We start from the raw sequence: 23,877 nt of genomic DNA on the forward strand, positions 1-23,877 counted from the left end.
AAACAGTAACAATAATGATTTGCCTTGTACAATATGTACACTCTATAACAATACACTGTATTCTACACTATACAGTCAGGTTTCAGTAAATCCATAATATCTCAAGGAATCATTACTGTTGATTTCATAGGTTTCAAATCTTTTTCTTACTGCCTTTTGTATGATACTGTTATTTCACAATAATGAGATAATGAAATTGTGGACCCAAAATTCAGAATATAGATTTCAGAATTATAAATTTTGAGTCTGTTGTGAAAATTGAGTCAAAGCAAGCTAACTTACTATGACTAGAGGAGAAATTACAATTTAAGGAGTTATTATAACCCTTTTTTGTTTTTTTGTTTTTTTTTAGTACTTTTGACACATTTGTCAATAAATATTTAGCAAACTCACAGCATTTGTGAGTCATAGGTGTGTTGTTTTTAAAAGGCTGCATTTTCTAAATTAAGAAAGCGTGCTTCCTGAGATCAAACAAAGACGACCTGCAGTTTTGAGTTTTCAGGCGGGTGATTGTAATTACCCTGGTTTATAAATATACTCCTTATCACAGCAGAGGGATCCACATTTAAGCCATATCATAAGCTTTGGGATTACCGTATTGCCTTGCCTCTGTACAGATTACCATAAATCTCCCCACACAACTGGGGAAGTGTGCGCTGTTCCTGAGAAACTCAGTTTAACATTGAAGAGCAGTTACAGTGCGCATCTATAGACAGAACATGCAGATCACAAACCTCAGTTACCAAGAATGGATGTTCAAACTTGTAATGAACAAGTTCCACTATTTAATTGTATTAAAAACCTCTCAAGCAACTTTTGTCAAATCAATAGAAAAGCACTTTATCCACCCTTGCTCTCAATTTTGTAAAAATTGATAAGACTGTGTCTTACACCAAGCTGAATAGAGTTATGGCAATTTGGACAAGCTTGCATTTTAGTAAAATAAAATAAATATTCCCAGCGAAAAAAGGTTCCATAGACACATCACAGGCCATCTATATTTGCATATACACCTACATGCACATTCATGTACCAGCACACACACACACAAACACACACAATCCTCAACTACCAAACCCCACCCTCCCTCAAACACACACACCAAACACGCACCTTAATATATGTGAGCCATGCAATGCTGATGTGGAGTGGTGTCTGCAAAATAGTTAGTGTCCAATTATTCATGGTCCCTTATAGTCAACATAACATGAAAAGGTGTGGCTGTGAAATAAGAATTTAGATAACAAGTAATACACAGATAAATACTGTGATACAGAAAAGTAATTAAAGCCACACTCAATTAACCTCAGACAACACACATTTCTCTATTGCCTTATTGTTATAACTAATGTTGTGGTTTGCTGCCCCTGTATTAGACAGTTTGATTTTCCACTTTAAGGTTCAATGTAAAAGTAAAAACCCGAATAATTGGAGACATTGAACATTTGAAGTCAAGCGTGTCATGAACGAAGAGTCAAGGGTGCTTAACTGTGATTCAAAAGTGTCTTTTTACAGGGCATACTTAATAAGGGATTTACCTCTCTGATGAGCCTTTGTATTTTGATTTTGATTTTTGATTTTTAGGCTGATGCGATGGATCATACCTCACACTCCCTGGAGCCAGAAATTGTGCAAGTGCAGGAACCAGTGCCATTGCCTAGCACCTCCAATGCTTCTGGTGTGGCAGCAGGGTTGTAGCTCATGTAATACTCTTGAAGCTGGGAGCTCAGGTTCTGCTCTGGCTCTGGGCTCTTTTTGCGACGCTTCCGTCCTACCATGGATCGCTGCTGTAGCAACCTGGTTGCACCTGGGTAGCGTCGCCACAACACATAAATAATTGTCAAGATTAGGGACATGGTGAAGAAGATGGCCACGCTGCCCACCACCACTTTGTGCAGAGTCATGTGTTCCAGCTCCGGGGGTGGTATGTAGGTTGGTCGAGTGCGAGCAACTGAGTCTCTTGGGTCTTTGCTCATATGCCCTGGGAAGGTAGGATGAGGAATAGGTCGAGGTCTGAATGGTGGGAGTGGACCAAAGGTGCTGGCTGGTGGCATAGGTGGAGAGCCGCTAGTAGGGGCAAAGGTTGGTTCAGTGGTGGCTTCAGAAATTATGTCTGACATCGGTGAGGGTGTTTCAGTCAGAACATAATCAGTTTCCTCACAAATACCATGGTTCCTTGTGGCTTCCATAATTTTTTCTCCCTGGAGATACTTTGGGCTGCTGCAAATCATGGTGGTGTCTTTACTGCCCCGAAAATTCCTCAACCATGCCACAAGTGGACATATGCCAGTCCCACAATCCCACATGTTCCCAGCAAGGCTGATGGAGGTCAGTGAGATCCATGCTGACACCGCCTCCTGAGACACATTGGACAGTTTGTTGGATTCCAGGTTGAGAACTTGAAGGTTGGGCAAGCAATGAAACACAGCTGGGTCCAGGGTCTGGATCTCATTTCCAGACAGATCAAGTTTCTGCAGTGTATACCAAGTCCACGGAAGCCCCTGGTTGACCACCCTAATGCGATTCCACTGCAGATAGAGTGATCTCAGGTTGGCTAAGCGTGGAAACAGAAAAAAGTTTATCCGTGAGAACTGGTTGTGCTCCAGATGCAACTCCATCAGCTTCTGTAGCCCCAAAAAGGTGGTGCGTGTAAGAGCCTTGATTCGATTGTAGCCCAAATCCAGAAACTCCAAACTTCGGCATTCCAGGAAGGCTCGAATCGGGATGTTGGAAAGACCATTTGAGCGTAGGTGTAGGTTTTGCAGCTTTCGTAGGCCATGGAATTGACCTGGTTGCAGGATTTCCAATTTGTTGTATGACAAGTCCAGACTGCGGAGATTGGGAATTCCATGGAATGTTGAATTGTGCAGGGATGTTATCTTGTTGGAGCTCAGTATTAGCTCTTTAAGCCTACGGACTCCCTGGAATGCTCGACTGTCAACAGCTGAAATCTGATTGTGGTCCAAGTAAATCCAGAGAAGCTGACTGAGGTGAGCAAATTGATACGGTAGCAGGGTGTGCAGTTCATTGTAGCGCAGAGAGAGGCCCTGGCAGCCTACTGAAATGTTTTCTGGAACATCTAAGAAGCCAGATGAATCACAATGGACAGTTTTCCCCTCACATCGACAGCTATTGGGGCAGGTGCGCTCACCAAAGCTGAACAGTAGAGGAGCCCGCAGGAGGAGGAGGAGAGGAAAGAGGAGGTGTGTCACTCGTCTATCAGACAGCAATGGACCTAAAAGAGAATAAAAGACAGAGAATTTATTGCTATGAAAATCAAGCCATTTTTTTTAGATATTTTTTACAAATGAGCCATGGAAAGAACACAAATTCAGTATCCTCTGGAAGAAAAAAGGATTCACATTTTTCCCAACAGGTTTACCATGTGAAGAATAATTTTTGTTCTTTGTTAAATGGCTACCAGAAGAGCTGAATCATATGAGTGGAAAAAATAGATGAAAATCTCAGGGATCTTCAGGAGAAAAAATAGGAAGTGTAATGTATTACATTTCCTTAAGTCCTTTCTCCTCGCTATACACAGTGAAGAATTATACATCTCTCACCAGTGGGTGATGATTTTATTAGTTCTTCTTGTTCTTAAAGCAGCTAAAACAAGAATTACCATCTATACTTTGCATACCATCCTTTTTATTAGTCCTCATATGATCACGGGTCATAACACTGGTTTCTGCAAAAGTGCACTTAACTGAAAGGCTGCGTCTCTCAAACATTAATATTCTGAACATGGGCTTCTCAAGCATGGCGAGCATCTGGACAAAGATTCTATACATCTGTTAAAGGTTAAGATATCAAGAGACTCACTGCTGAAATGTAAAAAAAAAACAAAAAAAACAAGAACTCCAAGGAGTTTAGATCATTCACTGTTTTCTCAGTAATAGCACAAGCCCTGCACATACAGTTCGGAGGATTTGCCAACTTTTGCAAGACCCCTATGACCTCTATGTTAATTTGAAAATGGAAATCAGATGCATTTTTTACTTTATCAAAGAATAACCAGGAGTCTTTCCTACTTCAAGGTGAGACATGCTGTGATTTTCCTTACTCTCCTGTGTTATCAGCACTCTCCATCTCCATTTTCGTGGACAGTCTAGAGTCACCCTTTCCCCATTTCAAGAAGTTTTACAATCCTGCATTCACTGGAATATCTAGTATATCTAGTTTAATACAAAAGAGGATGTGAGCAATGTCAGCACCCTAGTCTCAAAAACCGTTAAGGGTAAGGCTTCCAGGACCTAGAGACCTGTTCACAGATGTTTCAAATTCCTCCACCAAATTTGCGTGAAACTCTTGCACAAAAGGTTTCAGGGACACCATGCCCATTCACACCAGATGTGTTCCATCCCAAATTACCTGCTCACATGTATGATCTAGTCTATAACATTGGGTAACTCAGGACCTGAGCTCCTTACCTTATTAAGGAGTTCCTCAAGGATCTATTTTAGGTCCTGTCCTGCTCACTATAAATTACATTGTGTCAAAAAGGTTCTGCTTTGAAGGCTATGAGCACCTGACTAGTGTTTAAGACACACACAAGGGAAGATACCCTGCCATAAGTGTTTGCAGATGTCTGTGGGCTGTGAACGGGGTCTGTGAAGGATTTGCAACCAATTATTTAAGATAATGGCATAATTTTATGTTTATGTAAACTGGTCAAATTGTACTCTGTCCCTTATCATTGGGGGAGCACTGTAAAAAGGACAGCAATTCCTGTACTTTTCATCTAATGTAAACATCCTCCAAGTAAAGCTGACAGTCACCACTTTAACCTTTAGTCTGGTATGATTTCAAATTTTACATGCTGCAGTACAGAGCCAACACATTGCTGTCCTAATACATTCCGATTGCACTACATGTCAAGGGACACATCCTTGACCCAGGGCTCTCTTCTGGTCTCACTCTGAGTATAGCTCAGATTAAGGATATTCATATTTCATGACAATGCTGCTTTCAAAAGTATTTTTACCTTCCCTCAGCACCTCTCTGCTTTCATGATCAATTTTCTGTCAGCTGCTTTGCTGTTAATGGCTACAGATTTGACAATTAACAATGAGTTAGTCTACAAAGGCATAGAAGGAGGGAGGGTGTTAATTTTGTTTGGACAGGCTGAAATGGCAGTGTTTCTGAGTAGGAAGTGGATGATGACAGGGATGACAAGAAGCAGTAATAGGGATCTAACGATTGTTAATACTTTAAATATTATGAGAGAATTCAAGATCTAGTGGTTGTAAATGTTGCCACAGGTATGGAGTTTGTAATTTGAGTGGTGGGAGACCTCTCATTTTTTGATTCGCTAAGATTATAATTGTGTGTGTGTGAGTGTTATACTCAGAGAGAGGGCGAGAGAGAGAGAGATTGAGAGAGAGTGATAGAGAGAGAGAGAGAGAGAGATATTAGGAGAGAGACTATTTCCTTAAGGAAGAGTTTTAGGGGTTAAAAATACATTGAAGAAAAATTTTACTTTGCAAAAAGTGAATTTTACAACAGTATTAATCATTCTAGGGACTGGTGTGGTGAGGTACTTACATTGTAAGATATTATTTTTCTAGTAGATTTTTGTATTTTTGAAACATTTTTGGATGGTGGTTGAATTTCATGTTCAGGCAGTTTAATCTTATGTTTAGTTGATCCTTTTTTCAAAACTCAAAACAATTACATAAATAAAGAACAACTTTACCTATTTTTTCTCTATGTGAGAAAATGCCAACATGTTCTCACTCCCAACTCGTCACATGTCGAAGCTTGGTCAGGACCCTGTGGCGTCACTTTTTAATGCACCGGGTACCCCTTTAGCATCATTTTTCAAAGCAAAGAATCACAGTAGTCACTGTTAAAAAATAATTATATTTTATGGTGTGACAACACAGTGGATAAGGTCTGCTTAGGTTTAGGCACAAAAATCACTTCGTTAAGGTTAGGGAGAGATCATGGTTTGGGTTAAAATAAAAAATAAAATAAAAATGGCGACAACGTTACAAGCCATCCACCAACCCCTCCACCTCCTAATAAGAAAGTCAGTTTATATAGATGTCATGTGAAGTATGTCACTTCAGAAATGTTAATATGATATGTATTGTTGAAATGTTACTATGCTCTGTATTACGTGTTGACGTGTTGAAATGTACATATTCAACGAATCTGTGGTTTGCACAAACATACAATGTTTTATTCTGGCGACCAGGCTGAAATTTGTCACCTTATATAGACCTCATTGGTCTCATGGCGTCTATTTCAGACATTGTGGGAGTTCAACAGAAGAGTATCGGACTACCCTGCATGTTGAAAAATAACACTAAAGTGGTACCCAGTGCGTTAAAAAGTGATGCCATGGGGTCCTGACCAAGGTTCGATATGTGACGTAGTTGGGAGGGGTTGGGTTGAAGTTGGGAGTGAGAACGGGCTGTAAATGCATACTGGCAGAACAAGGAAATCATATTTCATATGATTAAGCATTAGCACTAATTAAAACATACTTAAATATAACTTATTAACAGCTGAATGATGTTTGCTGCCTGCAGAACTGTAGAGGGACAACGTGTACAACACATATGCACACACTTATTTTTACTTCTACAGCTGTGAGGACCCTTATTGACACAATGCATTCTCTAGCCCCTTACCTTATTCCTATTATTACTAAACAGCTGACCTCAACAATTGTCCTAAGTTAAACCTAAACCTAATTCTAACCTCAGCCATTAAACATGACTTGACCTCCAACAGCCCTTTGAATTCAGTGCTGAACAAAATGCCCTCACTTTCCAAAAATGTCTTCACTCTCGAGGTCTAATACCCAAATTGGTCCTCACAAAAACAGAAGTACAAGAATACACACACCCCAAATGCTGTGATTTATTTTGTACTATATGCATAAGTTACTGTTTGACTTTGGACAAGGTTTATAAAATGACAGCAAGTGAATGACTTGAATACAAAAACAGAAATGCATCATATTAGGTGGAATGTGCAAGTCTGTGTACACAAGTTCTGAAGAGACGCATTGCTTTCCAGAATGGTGTGGATAGACAGGCTGACATTAAATACAAATAGACAGAGGGAGACTATAATGATGACAAAAAATTGGGTGAATTGACAATTCAAGTCCTAGATTTGCACATTATCTGCACTGTAATCACTTTATATTCACATTTATATATTTTCTTTCTTCAGAAAGCTGTATATGAACAGCATATTAAGTGCAGTGTGATGCCTCTTGTAATTGTAGTACCCCAGTGGTGGAACGAGTTACCAAACTCTGGTTTGCAGAGTCCTTCTCAATCTTAAAGAAAAAACTAAAGACCCAGCTCTTTCACGAACACCTCTGTACTTGATGGACTGAAGTTAGAGAAAAAACAAAAATACAAAAAAAAATAAATAATCTGCTTCTATGCAATCTATGAACTCTATGCATTGCCTCTGTGCACCGCCTGTTGGCATTTACATCCTATCGGACTCAAACTTAGCTTTATGGCACTTACTCGTGTTACTTACTCTCCTGACTAGATCCCTGCTTGTGTTGCATCAGCTCTCAGATGTACATCACTTTGGATAAAAGTGTCTACTAAATGAAATTGTGAATGTTCATTATAAGCTTTAATATGCAGCTTTAATGTGTACCAAAGCTCCAGGACAGAAGTATTGTATGTACAGAGAATGACTAGTCATTTCTGTGTGCTAACCTGCTAAACTGCTACTGTAACTAAAAAATGTTTTATTCCTCAACTGTTTTATTCCTCAACTGTTTTATTCCTCCGTTAGCTGGCATAAAGTATACAGAGCACATTATTATGCATCATTATAACACAACTTACGGGAGTGTCAAATGCCACTGTGACAATTTAAAATAGATTGCTAATATATTTGCTAAAATAGATAGCAAACATTCACTGTCCCACATGATCTGCATTAATCACCAACTATAAATATACTATACTGTATATCTCGGTACAGACAGGTTTGTTTTAAGCCATGAAATTACCAAACAAGAACAAGTACACACAAAAAAGGACTTTCACCTGTTGAAAATGACATTTTAGGAGTGACTGAATTTAATATACTTCTTTGAGACTTCATCCTTGCAGCAATGCGACAATAAATGGTAGGGGTGGAACAGTAAGCACAATTCAAAGTTTGATACACGGCTCAGTTTGGGGCTTACAGTTCTAATTTATTGGAGTTGCATAAATGGAAGTTGCAGGTGGTAACTTAATTGGAAATTAGTAGCTCCTGTGCGCTAGAGCATACCATTGTACAGCCTTCTGCTCTAATGACAATTACCTTGAGACCACTAAAAAGCACTCAGAGAGCACATACCTCGACAGAAGCTGCACAACCCTATAAATGTTATTTTAGTAATACAAGATGTCAAAAAATGATGGATCTACATCTGGATCAGCATCAATGATAGACAAACATGGGATTGAGTCAGTGTTGTAATTCATATAGTAGTAGTATAATTGGCAAAAATGCTCATCTGTCACTGTTGTAAAAGTTTGTTTTTTTAAAAATTCTGGATCTGAATCTATTTTTTTTAAAAACAGTCATTTGTTCCATTGACACATGGCCTAATTTTGCACCAAATATCAATGAAATTAGTTTGTAGATTTTTGCTATATCCTGCTAACTACTAAACAGACAGGCAATAAAATATTTGCTAAAATGCTAATTTTTTTTTGTTTAATGTTATTAAAAAATAGCAGTGAAGAATGTAAAATATTGCTAGATTTGTCATTAATATGGAAAAGTGCAAAAAGTAGACCAGCAGAAGGAAGTAAACCAGTATAGGAACTAAATGAGGTATTGTGATAGTGAGTGACAATCAGTGGAAATGACACACTATGTGAAAATGTGTGCTATAAATAAACCTCTGGAGACCTCCGAGCTGTAACATCCACTGGTAGTGGCAGGTTTGAACCCAAAAGCAGGACAAGGAGACAGACAAAGTTAAAAGGAGAGTTCAGTTTACTCATTCAACAGGCAAGGTGAAAACAGTCACTCAGGCAAACAAATCCGACAAGGGGCAGGTAGGGAATCCAAGGTTCAGAAAGCAAGGTCAAAACAGGAAGGTCAGGAAAATACAGGAACAAAGAATGCTGGATAGTTTGATGAAACACACAAGACAATTTGGTGGAGAACAAAGGGAAGCGGACTGGTATTTATACTGAGGGACTAATGAGGCAATGAGCTGCAAGCGAGAAGATGGACAGGGAAAACCAGGTGAAAGGAATGAGGTGATTGCATGGTAAAAGGGAGTGGCAGGATCTGAAATAACAGTAGAGTTAGTGAAATGGCATGAGAACAAAAACCAGATGAAAATAAATAAGAGTTAGTGGGATTCGTGACACAAGCAATAGATGTACAACCACAGACTCATTCATTCTAAAATAGGTATCAAACATGCACTGTACCACAAAATATGCATTAATCATAAACTATATATCTCAGTACGGGCAGGTTTATTTTGAGTGACTGAATTTCACATACTTCTTATACAATTTCAAAATTGATGTTTTATTTTGAAATTTGCAAACAGGGTTCAGCAGTCCTTGTCATTGAGACTTCTTCCTTGCAGCATTGAGACAATAGATAAATTGTAGGGGTGGAACAGTAAGCACAATTCACAATTTGATATATGGCTTGGTTTGGGCTTATAGTTCAAATTTATTGGAATTGCATAAATGGAAGATGCAGGTGGTAACTTAATTGTAAGTTCCTGTGCACTAGAGCATACCATTGCACAGTCTTCTGCTCTAATGACAATTACCTTGAGATCACTAAAAAGCACTCAGTGAGCACATACCTCGACAGAGGCTGCACAACCCTATAAATTTGTTATTTTAGTAATAGCAGATGTCAAAAAATTATTGGTCTGCATCTGGATCAGCATTAGTAGTGGACAATCATGGGATATATACAGATTATTTTCTTTTGAGTCAGTGTTGTAGTTGATATAGTAGCAGTATAATTGTCAGAAATGCTCATCTGTCACTGTTGTAAAGGTTTAAAAAAAAATCCTGGACCTCAGCATATTAAAAAACAATCACATGGCCTAATTTTGCACCAAATGTCAATGAAATTGGTTTGCAGATTTCTACTACATACAAGAATAGGTAGAATGTAAAATATTGCTAGATTGTCATTAATATGGAAAAGTGAAAAAAGTAGACCAGCAGAAGGAAGTAAAGCAATAGAGGAACTAATCGAGGTATCGTGATAGTGTGTAAATGAGAATCAGTGGAAATGACACGCTATGTAAAAGTGTGTGCTATAAATAAATCTCTGGAGTCCTCCAAGCAATAGATGCACCGCTAGATGCACTTCCATCACCTCCATTAGGTGATCTGTAAACTGGCATCCACAGCACTATACACAGTCATCAGTTTTCCCTAAATGATAATCCCATTGGAGCATTTAGAAGAGTCTGCTGTAAACCCGAAGAGGGGGATTTAGACATATTTCAGATGGTAGAAAACCCCAGGCTGTACAATGTGATAGAAAGCCACAACATTCAGCCACTGGCTCATTGACGCCTCTGCATGACAGCATCTTTAATTAGCACTCATTGGTTCAACATGGATTTCTGCGTAGACAGAAGAGTAATAAAAACCCACTGGACATGTGTACATCAGGCTCCCATGGGAGGCTTTACAGAGCAGATTGGAGAGACTTTCACTTTAGGGCAGATTAATTACCCAATCATTCAATGTGGTATTATTTTCAGATATCACTCAGGTTTTTATTTTTTTTGTTGTTGTTTTTTTCTTGTTTCATGCATCAAGTGCTGTAAGAACTTTAGGACCTCACACTCTAGTTTCTTGGCAGCAACACACTAGCAATACTTCAAAGACAAACCGGAGTAAAAGAAAGCTTTAAGATAGACTCTGTCTCTGTTAGGAAGCTAATGAGAACAAAAAAACACAAAAGGGGAGGAATAAAAAAGCCAAATACTCAACACAACATCATGTTCTCATTATATAATATTAAAAATGTACACAAAGATGCCCAATTGCATGCACATGCATGTATACGTTAACATACACTGCTACACTTAAGTACTTCTTAGTTACAATTAACGTTATTGTGAGAAACTTGAAATGTTATATTAGAGGGAAAATGTGTGTCTTGGCATCATCATAAATAAAAAAACAGGCAGAATTATTCAAAATCTCTATATGTCATTATGGAGAGAAGAAGACATAAGTGAACTTGAACTATAAATAACATCTCAGTTCATGCAGGCATCGCTATGAAATCTGTTCCCCCTCAGAGGAGATTTGATCTCACGCAATAAGCTACATACATCTGTTTACCTGAGTCTCTCTTCTTAGTACAGCATGACCAATCAGAGCCAGAGGGTTTTCAGAGATTTTATATCTTGTGCTAGTTAAATCTTGAAGAGTTGAACAACTTTTAGTACAACAATACATAAATACACATTGGTATAATTATCACACACACTAAATCTATTCCTAAGAACCTTCAAGTCTGTTCTTTTTTCCCCTTCTTCTAAGTATGAATAGCAGTGAAAGGTGAATGAATATTTGGCCAACAAAAGGTTTGCTGCCATCTCCCTGATGTATCCCTGATTAATCTTTAGCTAAGGTTGAATTTAAAATTAAGGCTGCAATATAAAAAAAAAAAAAAATCAAATCCACTTTTAACTTTTATTAGGTTTAGATTTTGTTATTACAACTTTTGCAACAGATTCAACTTTTAATTCTCATTGGTAAAATCCAGTGTATTGCCAGGGTACTTGTGCCTTGAAGCAAACTAGAACACATTGCTGTTTCTTTTATTGTCTGCAACGAGTAATACTTCAACACAATTTGCAACTGATAAAGATGCAATTGCAAGCAATAAATATCAATTAAAGAACAAGCTCTGTGCTCCTGTTTCCCCCTGGGCTCAACATCTCACCACTGGGAGTGGTTTGCTGAAGTTAGAATATAATGTTCAACGTCAACTAAAATGGGCTTTCAAATGCAGCAAACAGCAAAAGTTATTATATTAGCTCCTAAAATATATCTTTTCCCCAATTACCTCACTTAAGGTCAGGCTCCAATGGCAACCTTTATGAAATCCCATAAAAATGAGACTCCTTCCCCCCTTGAGGACAGAGTGGATTCTGGCAGGCCTCGCAGAGTCAGCTGTCGTCTTCCTTGGCGGTGCGACAAGTTGATATTTCATTTGAATGCACGGTGCTCTGAGCACTGATGCAAAGGCTATTACCCAGAGTGCCCGAGTGGGTTGGCCAACAGTGCGAAGGCCGCACGCTGAAGCACTTCAAAGAAATGAAAAGTGTGCAAGAAAACAAAATACATTTATAATGTATAAAAAATATAAATATATTTCTTATTAAATGGTCTACTGTACCATAGGTTATACACATTAAAAGGAAGGGTGTGTTGTCTTTATGGAAGCTTGTCAAGATTATAAACTGGCACAAAAGTGGAATCAACTTTGTAGATATGGACATATTGTATTCATTACATAGTGCTTTCTTTTTTTTTTTTTTTACTTTGGAGGACATAAGACTTTATATATTTATATAAAGTCGATATTTCATTGTGTAAATGGTTTTCTCAGCCCTTTTTCTTCTCCTATCACCTCATTATACATTGAGATATATAGATATGGAGCATTCATATGATTAGTAGGGAAAGACTGATCAAAAAGCTAGAGAACTTAAATATGGCAATAAATGTCATTATTATATATAATATTATGTATTTTTTTACAGACTTTAAAGCTTCAGGTATGGGCCTGGTATATGCTCCAATTCCACATCCTGCTTTCCCTTCCCTCCCTAACTGTCTTCTTCTCTGACACAGGAGCCAAGGGTTTTAAAATGTGTGATGTGTGATCGAGCTTAGGCAAGCAGAATTCTAGGGCACTACAGTATGTGTGATATATTACATTATTGAGTGTGTTCACTCAGATTTAAGGCACATAAAATTAAAAATACTTTCAGGGCACAGAAGTATGTGACATATTACCAGTCGCAGGGCCCATCATGCAACGGTGATTAATTGGACACGCTGGCATTACAATATTGAAATGAAGTACCTTTTACACACTTAAAACCCATTATTTTATGCCCATTAATTTGAAAATTGGAGTCAGCTGTAATTTCAACTTACAGCAAAAGCATGAAGCTGTCTAAAATGGCTGATTTATGATAAAAGCTTATTTTACTACTTCTGGAGCTGCGCATACAGTGGTACATGCAGGGATAGGAGGAGCAGCCACTCTTAAATACACTATATTGTATCTATCTTGCAACTAGAACAAGATATATGGAAAAATAAAGCTTAGCTGGTTAATATCATACCAGAAATGGCAAAGTACAGCTTAAATGGGACAGCATCAATTAAAAATTTAGATGAAATGAGCAGTCAATTTTGTTAGCTCAGTTATTCTGTCCAGATTTGTGAAGGATGTAGTGAGTGAGGTCTAGTGAGTACATGACCTACTCAAGCATAACAGCGAAAAGAGGAGAATGGAGATAGACGGATTGCTCTAGCTTTGCCTGCTGGCTTTTATAGGAAAAAGAGAAAGGCCTAAATTATTACCACTCCAAGACCTAATGCCATGATTAGCTGTATTGATTTGCTAAGTCTAAGCATTAACATTTCAGATCAATGGGATTAGCAACAAACGGTATATAGAATTCTTCTTTATCCACAAGAGAAACTGCCTGTAACGTATATCAACTTCTCACTGTAAGTACAGTGCAGTAGTGCTGGTCGCCATGTCTATTGATTGAAGTGTTAATCTTTCTCATTTATAGCATGGCCACTGAGAAATCTCAATTCTGATTGGCTGGCAGATGTTTGATGCAGGTGTTTAATTAATGTGCCAGTATTAAACTCAAGGTAAAGACAGCAACAGTGAAGCCCAGATAAAGATTGTTATTTGTGTAACTAATGAAATGAAATACATAAATAGCTTCACAGTGGGAACCACGCAAATTTATTTTCGAATGTGATATTTGTGTGAATCCATCCAAATCGACAAATGGTAGGAGGAGGAAAGAGAGGACTTTTAAAAACCAGCCAAGTTAGCAACAGTGATGTTGGAAGCTTGCTGGTCTGAGGGACAGCTGCAGAGGAGAGGAAGGAAGAAATTTAACCAAAACCCCACAGAAAAATAAATAAATAAATAAATAAAATTGGAGAAGCCGCATATTAGAGTGTGACAGGAAGAGAGAGACAGCTGTAGAGAGCTAACAAGTCTGTGTGTGTGACAGATAGAGGGAGGTGGAAAGAGAGAGGCAGCCTGTGTGTGTGAGACAGCCCCACAAAGTTATCTCCGCTGAAAGTCTCAAGCATACCATGTAGCAGGATCCGGCGCTGTTCTGTTCTCTTGTTGGTTGAGTATGTTTAAGATTTTAGAGCAGTCAATGAAATTCTTTAAACTTTAAAAAAAATGTCCAGATTTTAAAACTTCAGCTTAGCCTTGTAAAATATATTCCTTCCTATTGAGCTAGTTGTTGCCTAGCAACACAAGCTGAGAGCCAGAAATTACATTACATGAGATTTAACAGAAAAATTACATTAAAATGTGTTACATTAGTAAATGAACAAAGAGAATTTTTGAACTGAGGACATATGGTATTTTCTTGGCAAGTGGCCATGGTTTAAAGAGGTTAATACCTTTCAAGTTATATGATTGTAACTGACACAGAGGCTGAGAGTATTATCCCATACATCATTTAGTAAATTGAGATTCATGTTCCTGGTTGAAGATCTGGCATTATGGCCTTTTTTGACTATTTTTTATAAACACTCAATCTATTTTAAACATATCTGTGACATTTTATTCACCAAACATTTTTTAGATTTCTCTAAATCCATCTCATCTTACAGCCCAGAATCCCCCCTGTCCTCCAGTTGGCTGTTTCAGAAGCTATTTACATAAAATCTGTATTATCAATGACCATCCACTCCGATTGGCTTGACCTGTGGCCCCCACCTTCACCCCTAGCCAGTTGGAATATGGCGTAATGGCTTCAGCTGGAGACGCAAGATAGTATATAGCGGTCTATGAACTGGAGTCTGATCATGAAGGGGAAGAACCTGCAGTTGCACAGTTCAGACTTCAAAAGGATGTTTCAGAATGGTAAGATTGTGTCTAAGTTTCCTAATAAAGTAAAAGTTGTTTTGTTTTGTTATTTCAAATGTTGCCAGAGGTCGCTAGCTTAGCTTTAGCACAAATATACTCCTTTAGCTGAGTAACAGAAAGAAACAATGTTTACAAGTGTGCATGTTTTAAAATTTCATCCAAAAATTGAAGATGAAAAAGTTGAAATCCTGCGGTGTACTGAGTCTCGTTAAACAGACAGTCGGCTGTAAAACGTGTGGAACATCCTGTCATAAACTTCATCCTCTGGACTGCTGTAAAGACTTTTTAGCTACTGAACAACCAGCAACACTTCCAGTGTCCTGCTTTGCTTGTCATCTGGCTGAAATGCAAACTCTGACCTACAGCAGGGGTGGGCTTCCTATTATATTTGATTTGACTTTCTGGTGTGATGTAGTAACATGTGTCTACACCACTAGCTATTGAGCTGAAATTTCAAAAATTCAAATAACTTAAAAAGACAGAGGAGATAGAACTGAGTAATTTTACAGCATGGGAGGGTCCCACCATCATCCTAATCCATCCTAAAGCTCATTTTTTCTTGTTATCAACAACACCAGTCCTGTAAGCACACTACTGATTACAAGTCAGGTTAAACACACACATGGCTACAACTAGTGATTTTCATAATTAATTAATGACTTTTTTTAAAATTCATTGATTAATTGTTAACTCCTTGTCAGGTAATAGTTCCAAAGGTGAACCCAAGATGATGAGTTTGAACTGCTTGTTTCTTTTCAACCAACAGTGCAAAAACAACAGATATTCAATTTAAAATAGCATAAAACAGAGAAAAGCTTAAAAATCCTCACATCTCAGGAGCTAGGACAAAAGCATGTTTGGCATTTTTATATGAGAAATAAACAACAGATTATAAAAACTGTCAATTAATCTCCTACCTGTCAGCTAATTGATTAATCAATTTATCATTTCAGCTCCATTGGAGACAATTTAGAACACTACTCTAGCTGACTGGCTGACCTTTTAAGTGAAGCTGCCCAACAAATTGTAGAAAACAACAAACAACAATGTTGTCTCATAGAAAGCACAACCTTTTACAGCCTATGTAACCACTTACTCTGCTTGTCAAGGGTGTATGATATAATCTGCAGGGAGGGAGACCTTTAAAAAGTCTAATGGGTCATTTTGCATGTCAGCGTTTTCACATCAGCAGGTTTTGTGTGACCATGAAAGCTGTCCACTGTGGAAAAGGCGGTCTTAATGAGAAGTGCTGGATGGAAGTCCACTTGGAAAAGTGACTTTTTAGAGGCACTTCAGCAAAATCCATTCTGGTCTGGTGCCTACAGCGTTCTCTCAGCCATAGAGCAGCCTGATATTCGAGTTACTCTGAGCCTTATGAATATCCAGTGGTCATAGATCAGTTGAACCATGTCTGCGTAGCCTTCTGTTTAATAAAAAATAAATCACAACTTCTCATGCAAAATAATTAAGTTATGGTTCTCCCAAAAAGGTGTCAAGGCAAGAGTGGAATCTTGTTTCATATTCACATTAAAACTTAATGAATCTATTCTATTCTATATTCTATTTAATTAATTCGGTGGTATGATCTGACATGATGTTTGTGCCTGATGAAGACCCAAGAATGATCAAAAAACTGCAGCACAAGATAATTAAATTAAAGAAAGTGTACAGATTTCTTTTTCTTTTCTTTTTTTATTCTTGCCTTGATATAAGTGTTATCCAGCTACTTTACTCCTTATCTTTCTTAGACATTGGCAGTAGTTTAATTCCCTGGCTATAAAGATATACGAAAAGGATTTTTCCCTTAAAGAACAATTGAACTGTGAAACTATTAAATCAGAAAACATTTAAGAAGTACAGTCTGGTTAGAGTGAGGTCTGCCTCAGGTAAAACCTTTCACTTGTTTGATTTTATTTTCAAGAATACAGTACCAGTCAAAAGTTTGGACACACTTCCTCATTCAAGTGAATGGGTGTGTCCAAACTTTTGACTGATACTGTATGTAACTGATTCATACAGCAATGGGCTGTATCAGGTTGTTTGCTTCTCTGATAGTTGCACCCAGAAAATCAGACATCATTAGGTCTTCAACCTTTACACTGCCAGCACGTAACATCTAGACTCAGCCTGTCAAAAAGTGACAGTTTGAACTCTTCACAGGCCTATAGATTAGATTAGATTGGGGTAGATTAGATTCAACTATGTTATCACTGTGCAGTGTGCGAGTACAAAGCCGATGAAATGCAGTTAGCATCCAACCAGAAGTGCAAAAAAAACAGTATTATTTACAGATGAGTGCAGGAAAGTACGTGATGATATATCTTCCAATAGTGTATGTCCAATGATGGACTGTGGACAGTTAAAATATACAAATATTATATGTGAATATTTTAAATATGTATATACAGAGGTGGAAAGAATTAAATGTAAGGTTACAGTATTAACAGCATTTGGTATCCAGAGTATAAACAGCATATGTACAGTTGGTTATATGTACAGTAACATTATCTGAACAGCGTAGCGGATCAGACTGTGCAAAATATGAACAGTGCAAATTACATGTTCGTTAAAGTATTTTACACAGTGCAGTAATGAGTGCAATGATGCTATTAGACTGGTGGTGTGGAGCTCAGCAGGGTCACAGCCTCAGGGTAGAAGCTCTTTCTGAGCCTACTGGTGCGAGAGCAGAAGCTCCTGTAACACTTGCTGGATGGGAGGAGGGTGAAAAGTCGATGGTTAGGATGAGAGACATCCTTGATGATGTTTCTCACCCTGTAATATCCAACATATCAGGATCTGTACTGATGCTGGCTGCTGCTTAGGACTCACACAGACACACACACACAAGCATGTTATTGGTTTAGAAATCTGTGCAAAGAGGCAGAGAGCCATGTTGATCGATATGAGTGCTGAGGTCAAAAGATCAGCACAAACTGAAAGGTTTAAGCTGGCCACTTTGAGCTGAGCCTGCTGTAAAGGCTGAAGAGTTGACATCATAGATGATGAGTGTGTGTGTGTGGTATGCTAGTAATCAGTAAAGGTCAGAAGTTTTGCGGGTTACGTCCTTCATTCAGGAGTATGAAAAGCAATATTTATATTTAATCATAATTCAGCACTTTAGGCCAGCGGTTAGTTGTTCCAATGCTCATGAGAATCAATTAAGACACTTCTGCTGTATATACTGGAACTGGCTCACTTCACTTTGAGAAATCGACTATAGTATATTAGTTATTTGAACTTTGGATTCTTATCTTTATCATTGTGCTATAGAGCTCCTGGAAGGGAGGAAATAAAATAAATATCTTTTGCATTCTTTCACAAAACCATTACTTTGCACCAGCAGTAGAAACAACAATAGGACTTTTGGCACAAATCCTTGCAAATAAAAGCATCATTTCCACAAATGGATCTTTTTTAAAATGTCTTTCTCCTTCCTCTATTTGTCTCCATGTCCCTTGTGGAGCTTTGTACTTTACGGCCTGTTCTCAACAGAAAAATGACAGTATTGGTCATTTGTTTAAAGGCCCTGAAACCTAATTTCTAAATCTGCTTCTTACTATGAGTGATGGGCTCCTGCATGAACTTACATTTTTCTGCCAAAGTTTGGCAACAATTTGATTATTTCACAGAGAGATTTCTATATCCGTGCTTTTTGTCTAGACTCTCTCACTGGGTTGAAATGGGCACGGTTCTGCTTGAAAAAGGTGATGTCACCTACTTCTGTGCACCCAATTAGGATTTAGCAATATTTGAATCGAAATATGATGACAGTTGTGGGGTTGTTTGCTTATGTTGCCAGGCCGCTGTCAATCAAGTCTGATCAAACTGTACCAACACAGTCCAAATGAAGTAGATTGGCTGAATTTTAGAGTGTCAAAGGTCTTACTAAATAATATCCAAGGATAAGGACTTAATCTTTGATTGTTGCTTTAAAATGTAATGTTGAAGAGACATACAAAAAATTTGATACCAGGTTTTCAGGGGATCTAAACAACTGACTTTAACACCAGAGACTGTGGTTTGCATCTTGTCTCCTACCAACAGTCAGTGTTGGTTTCTTTTAACTATGACTATGGTATTTTCCAAATCTTAACCAAGTAGTTTTAGTTACCTAAACTTAACAAAACTATGTCTGCAGAGGTAATAGAACACGAAACAAACACATGAATTTTTGTAACAATTGTACTGCAATGGTTGTTTTGGAAGGTACTGACAAATTATCTATTTCTTCATTTAGGATGGACTTGTTTTCCAAAAACAAAGCATTTTTTAAGAAAGGAAGCCAACATTATCAAATAAATAAAACCATGACAGCCAAACATATAGGCTGTAGTGTGCTTTACTGACAAAATACACAACACAATGTGGTTATTGTTGCAGAGTCTTTTTTTTTTTTTTTTTGGTGCAAGCTCAGCTCCCCGTGCTTACTGCCAGAGTTTGTTCTCAGTTTTGTGTCTCTGCCCATATTTCACTGCTTGAGTTCAATAAGCAGGACACATTGTTGGGGGAAATCTTTCACAGATATTTCAAAACTTCAAGGAAAATAAAAAATGTGAAGTGAATAATAAAAAAAAAAAAAACTCAGAGAGGTGTTGCCAATCACAATAGTCCAACACTCAGGGACAAAAAACTAAAATGAATGACCTAGAGGTAGAAGAAACTAGTTAGATGTGATATGCTGTGGATGGCGTGTGTAGGTAGTGGTGAACTGAACGTTACTAAAGTGCTGCAGAAAAATGCCTGATGGGGACTTTCTGTCAGGCTCAGAATGAGGAAACATGCCTCACGCTGACAGAACAATACTTATTGATGGCTTCAGCTATTTCAAAAGCAGCTACAGCTGCAGCCATTTAGACTGTTCGAAGTTAGTTTCTTCTTCTTTGTTGCATAGCTGTTAATATGTCATCATATCATACTGAGCTCTGGAAGAAGCGTTAGTTTACAGCAACATGTTGTGTTACTGCTTTAATCTGTAGGATATAGATGCCTTGTCTTTCAGCTAAAAGCATTTATTCAATTATATTCAACTTCGGCAGTTTAACAATGTGATGATTAATTCATAGAACTGAGAAATTAGATCTACACCTACCGTCTTAAATTCCATATGTTCTTGAAGTTGGAGGAAAAGTTAGTGGTTTTGTGCCAAAGGCAAACCTGTGAATAACAGTCGATACTGTAATGACCTAAACTATTAGAAGCTTGAAGACGTGGAATGGAAAAAATGTGTCCACAGGTTTTTTTGTTTTTTTTTCAACTTCAAACTCAACTTATGTTTTCCAGAAATTTGCCCCATGGACCAATTACTATCTCTGTGTGTACCAATAAACTGATGGATTATTGAATAAACTGAGGGCAATTTGAGCAGAGTTGCCCTGTTGCAGGCACTTCGCCTACAGCAGTTCAGTTAGACAGGAGACCTTCGGGCCCCTGTGTTGTTCACAATGAGATTTTTTTTTTTTTTAAGATATGTTTTTGGGCTCTTTTTTGGCTTTAATGGAGAGCTGATAGTGGAGAAGCAGACAGGGAACAAGGGGAGAGAGAGACAGGTATGACATGCAACAAGGTGTCAAGCCGGAGTTGAACCAGGCACGTTGCTATTATGTGGTACGCGCTGTAACCATTCGGTTACCATGGCGCACAATGAGGATTTGATCAAATTCATCAAGACTTGGCTTGTTATTCAAATGTTCCTCCTTATCAGTCATTAATTTAAAAGTAATAATAATAACCAATTAGTATCAAACAACGTTTGATACTAATTGGTTGTTATTTTGAAACGATCAGTCAGTCAGTTAAAATATGTTGGCATCAATTTTGATGATCATTTCAGTCATTTATCAAGTAAAAATGACAAATATTTTGTAGTTTCACTCTCTCAAATGTGAGGATTTTCTTTGTTTTTCATCTTGAACACAGTATAAACTTTTCTTTACCATTTGTGGAAAACAAGGCGATGGATGAGGATTGGATGGATACTGTGAGATAGCTTCATTTAGAAGTGATATTCAAACAAATGCAACCACTTATTTTGGGTTAGTGATTGCGATGAGATAATTAAAATTGTAATGGTATGTGCTAATTAGTTGCACTAAGCTGCTCATTATTTGGGAAAATCCCACAGATCTGCACGGATGTGTGGGCAGCATATCCCTCCAGCCTCTGTCATATTTTCAGTAAATGTGGAAATGAAAAATAGACTAAAAATAAAACGAAACAGCAACATAAATCCAACAAGTGAGAAGTCAAGACAAACAGAATGAATCACAGGGGTGCAGTTTAAAAACAACTCAAACGGTTCTCCCTACACCTCACCTCCTGTCAAACATGCCCTGTTCCAAGTGTATGCGCGCGTGCGTGCGTGCGCGTGCCAACATATGAATAATAGTCCTTCACTGATATTCAACAACAACACAAGTTGCACTGAAAGCAAGGACGTTGAAAAATCCTGACATTATCAATCAAAACAGCTTCAGACCGCCTGAAAGTGACAGCCTCGTTTCATCAAATATTCCGTCACAGTTCTGAACACTTGCAGTTCGTTTGAGCCCAAACAATGCGCAAAAATTGACTGAAGCTGCGGAACGCAAATGCCCTAAAACACTGAAGAGAAGTGTGGGTTTGTGAGGTTTGTGAGGCTGAGCGGTGAATTTAGCTTTGGAGCACCCACAGTCAGTAAAATGGAGGAGGTGATAGGCAGTGTGGGATGAGATTGTAGGTGCTCAGAGCTGTCAGGAGAAGAGGGGAGGTAGAAGAAATAGAACGGAGTCAAAACATGCCAGAGCTTTGAAGGGTGAGACAGGGGGGGAGGTGAGGGGGAGGCCAAAGAAAACGGACACACTCCACCAAATTTCGGCCATTTAAAGCCAGCTTGAGATTGTATGAATAAACTTGTTAGTGCTGCTTCATTAACAGCGACGTTATCTGACAGACAGGCTAATTGTCTATTATCCAGGCTCCACTCATCATTGCGCGCTGGCATCCATACAGACTGAATCAGATTCTGGGCTACATCACTTCCACATCATAAAGGTGAGAGTATTATTGTCTCTCTCCACTCCTTGATATTCAGTAGCATGAACACTCCCGCCTGCAGTATTTGCTTTGTAAAAAAAAAAAATTCGTGGATAGAGAAGGAAAACCTTCCTGAGGTGTTCAATTCAAATATTCTCAAGAATCTAAAGAAATATTTGCAGAGAGTAGGGTAAAAGTACTGCTCTGAAAGACTGGAGATGTAAGCTTGCTGCGCAGGAATAAGCCGCGAAAGATCTGGTGAAATTTTCTGAACATCCACACACTCACAGCTGCGCCAGAATCTAAAAGCAACCCATATTGTTTTTGTAAGCACCACAAGTGCGCTCAACTAATAATACTGCTGATTTGCAGGCTCTCTGTCTCTCCAGCCTCTGGCGGCAACTGTTTCAGAATGAGACATCCCTCCACTTACTTACCCATGTTGTCTCATCGGTCCGTTTCCTCCGCTCTCCGTATCGCAATCCAAACCACAGATCACGACTTCTTCCGTGTCGCCTTTTCTTTCCAGTACCCGGTGAGCCGCGGAGCTCTGCGCGCCTCTCACGCGAGGGGTGACTCACCTGCCTTCATTCTAAAAACTGTCTCTCGATTATAAAAAGCTTCTAAAGTTTGCGCCCATGCTCCTTGGCGCAGCGCAACTTTCCAGACCTGTTACAAATAACCGTGCCATCAAGCCCCAAGTTGGGAGTCAAACGCTTGGCTCTACAGGGTTTTTTCACCTGATTGAAGCATAGTCTTGGAACAGGTGCAAGCAAAAAAAAAAAAAAAAAAAAGAAAAAAAAAATTAAAAACAAGAAAAATCCCAGCACACGTTGCAAAAGTTAAGAGGTGAAAACGAGCTTGTGCAGCGGGGATCGGTGCAGTCACCGTCGGAGGCAGGTGTCCTCTGCGCAAACATCCAGTGGAGCGGCAGAGACGCCAGGCAGCGATCACGGGTAGGCACGGGGGTAGTGTCAGGGGCTCCTGTGCAGCGCACTGGCTAGCAGGTTGCGTGTGCGCGCTCGGCTGCGTGGGGGACGTGTGCGCGCGTGTGCAGGCGCGCGCATGTGGGAGAAAGAAAAGGAGAGAGAGAGAGAGAGAGAGAGAAAGCATTTAATGTGTTCAACAGCTGCAGGCAGATATGGTCAAATATGAGATTTGCTTTTGTTTTCTGCTGTTTTTATCTTCATCAATACCGACACAAACAAGCCAATGCAGGAGCCGTCTCTCTCCCCCCCCCTTTACCATGCTTTGCTTCTGTAAGTCCATTATGCAGGTGTTGTGGAGGATACGCTGAGGGCTATATGTGGTCATCATTATAGCATGAGTGGGTAGCCTGCCTGATCCTACCTCGTGTTGCATAATTATTGCGGATAGGAAGGTTAAATGCAAGCATTTTGTTTGAGTATGTCGGATGCTGTTGGACATGCTTTCCAAGACATTTTTCTACTGTAGTGATACATTTCAAATTCTCTCATTAGAGGGTATGTTCTTGTCCAAACCAGAGAGAAAATGGTTGTGAGGAGGTTGAGGGGTTTTTTTTTTTTTTTTTTTGCTGTATGCTGTTTTCAAGCACTAAAATGTTGTTGACTTTAACATGATTAGAAGTAGCTGTAATTAAGCCTTTTTGGCAAGAGCAAAAGTCCTACTGTAACGCCATTTTTCTCCTGTTATATCAGCTGAAGTTATATCCACAGTCCATAACACTTTCAAATATTTGATTTA

At 38.7% G+C, this 23,877-nt stretch overlaps 1 protein-coding gene across 1 annotated transcript in view; it reads right to left on the reverse strand.

Moving 5' to 3' along the window:
* lrrtm4l1 (leucine rich repeat transmembrane neuronal 4 like 1) overlaps positions 1-23,539 on the reverse strand; it is a 49,808-nt gene extending 26,269 nt beyond the window's left edge. Inside the window, exons 1-2 of the mRNA XM_067574875.1 lie at positions 22,590-23,539; positions 1,605-3,235 (exon numbers count right to left, since the gene is read on the reverse strand). Coding sequence (XP_067430976.1) covers positions 1,605-3,235; positions 22,590-22,593 — 1,635 coding nt within the window. The 5' untranslated portion in view covers positions 22,594-23,539. The remainder of the gene's footprint in view (positions 1-1,604; positions 3,236-22,589) is intronic.
* Positions 23,540-23,877: the final 338 nt, after the last annotated feature.

Source organism: Thunnus thynnus, chromosome 19 (genome assembly GCF_963924715.1).
Source record: "Thunnus thynnus chromosome 19, fThuThy2.1, whole genome shotgun sequence".
NCBI classification, from domain to species: domain Eukaryota; kingdom Metazoa; phylum Chordata; class Actinopteri; order Scombriformes; family Scombridae; genus Thunnus; species Thunnus thynnus.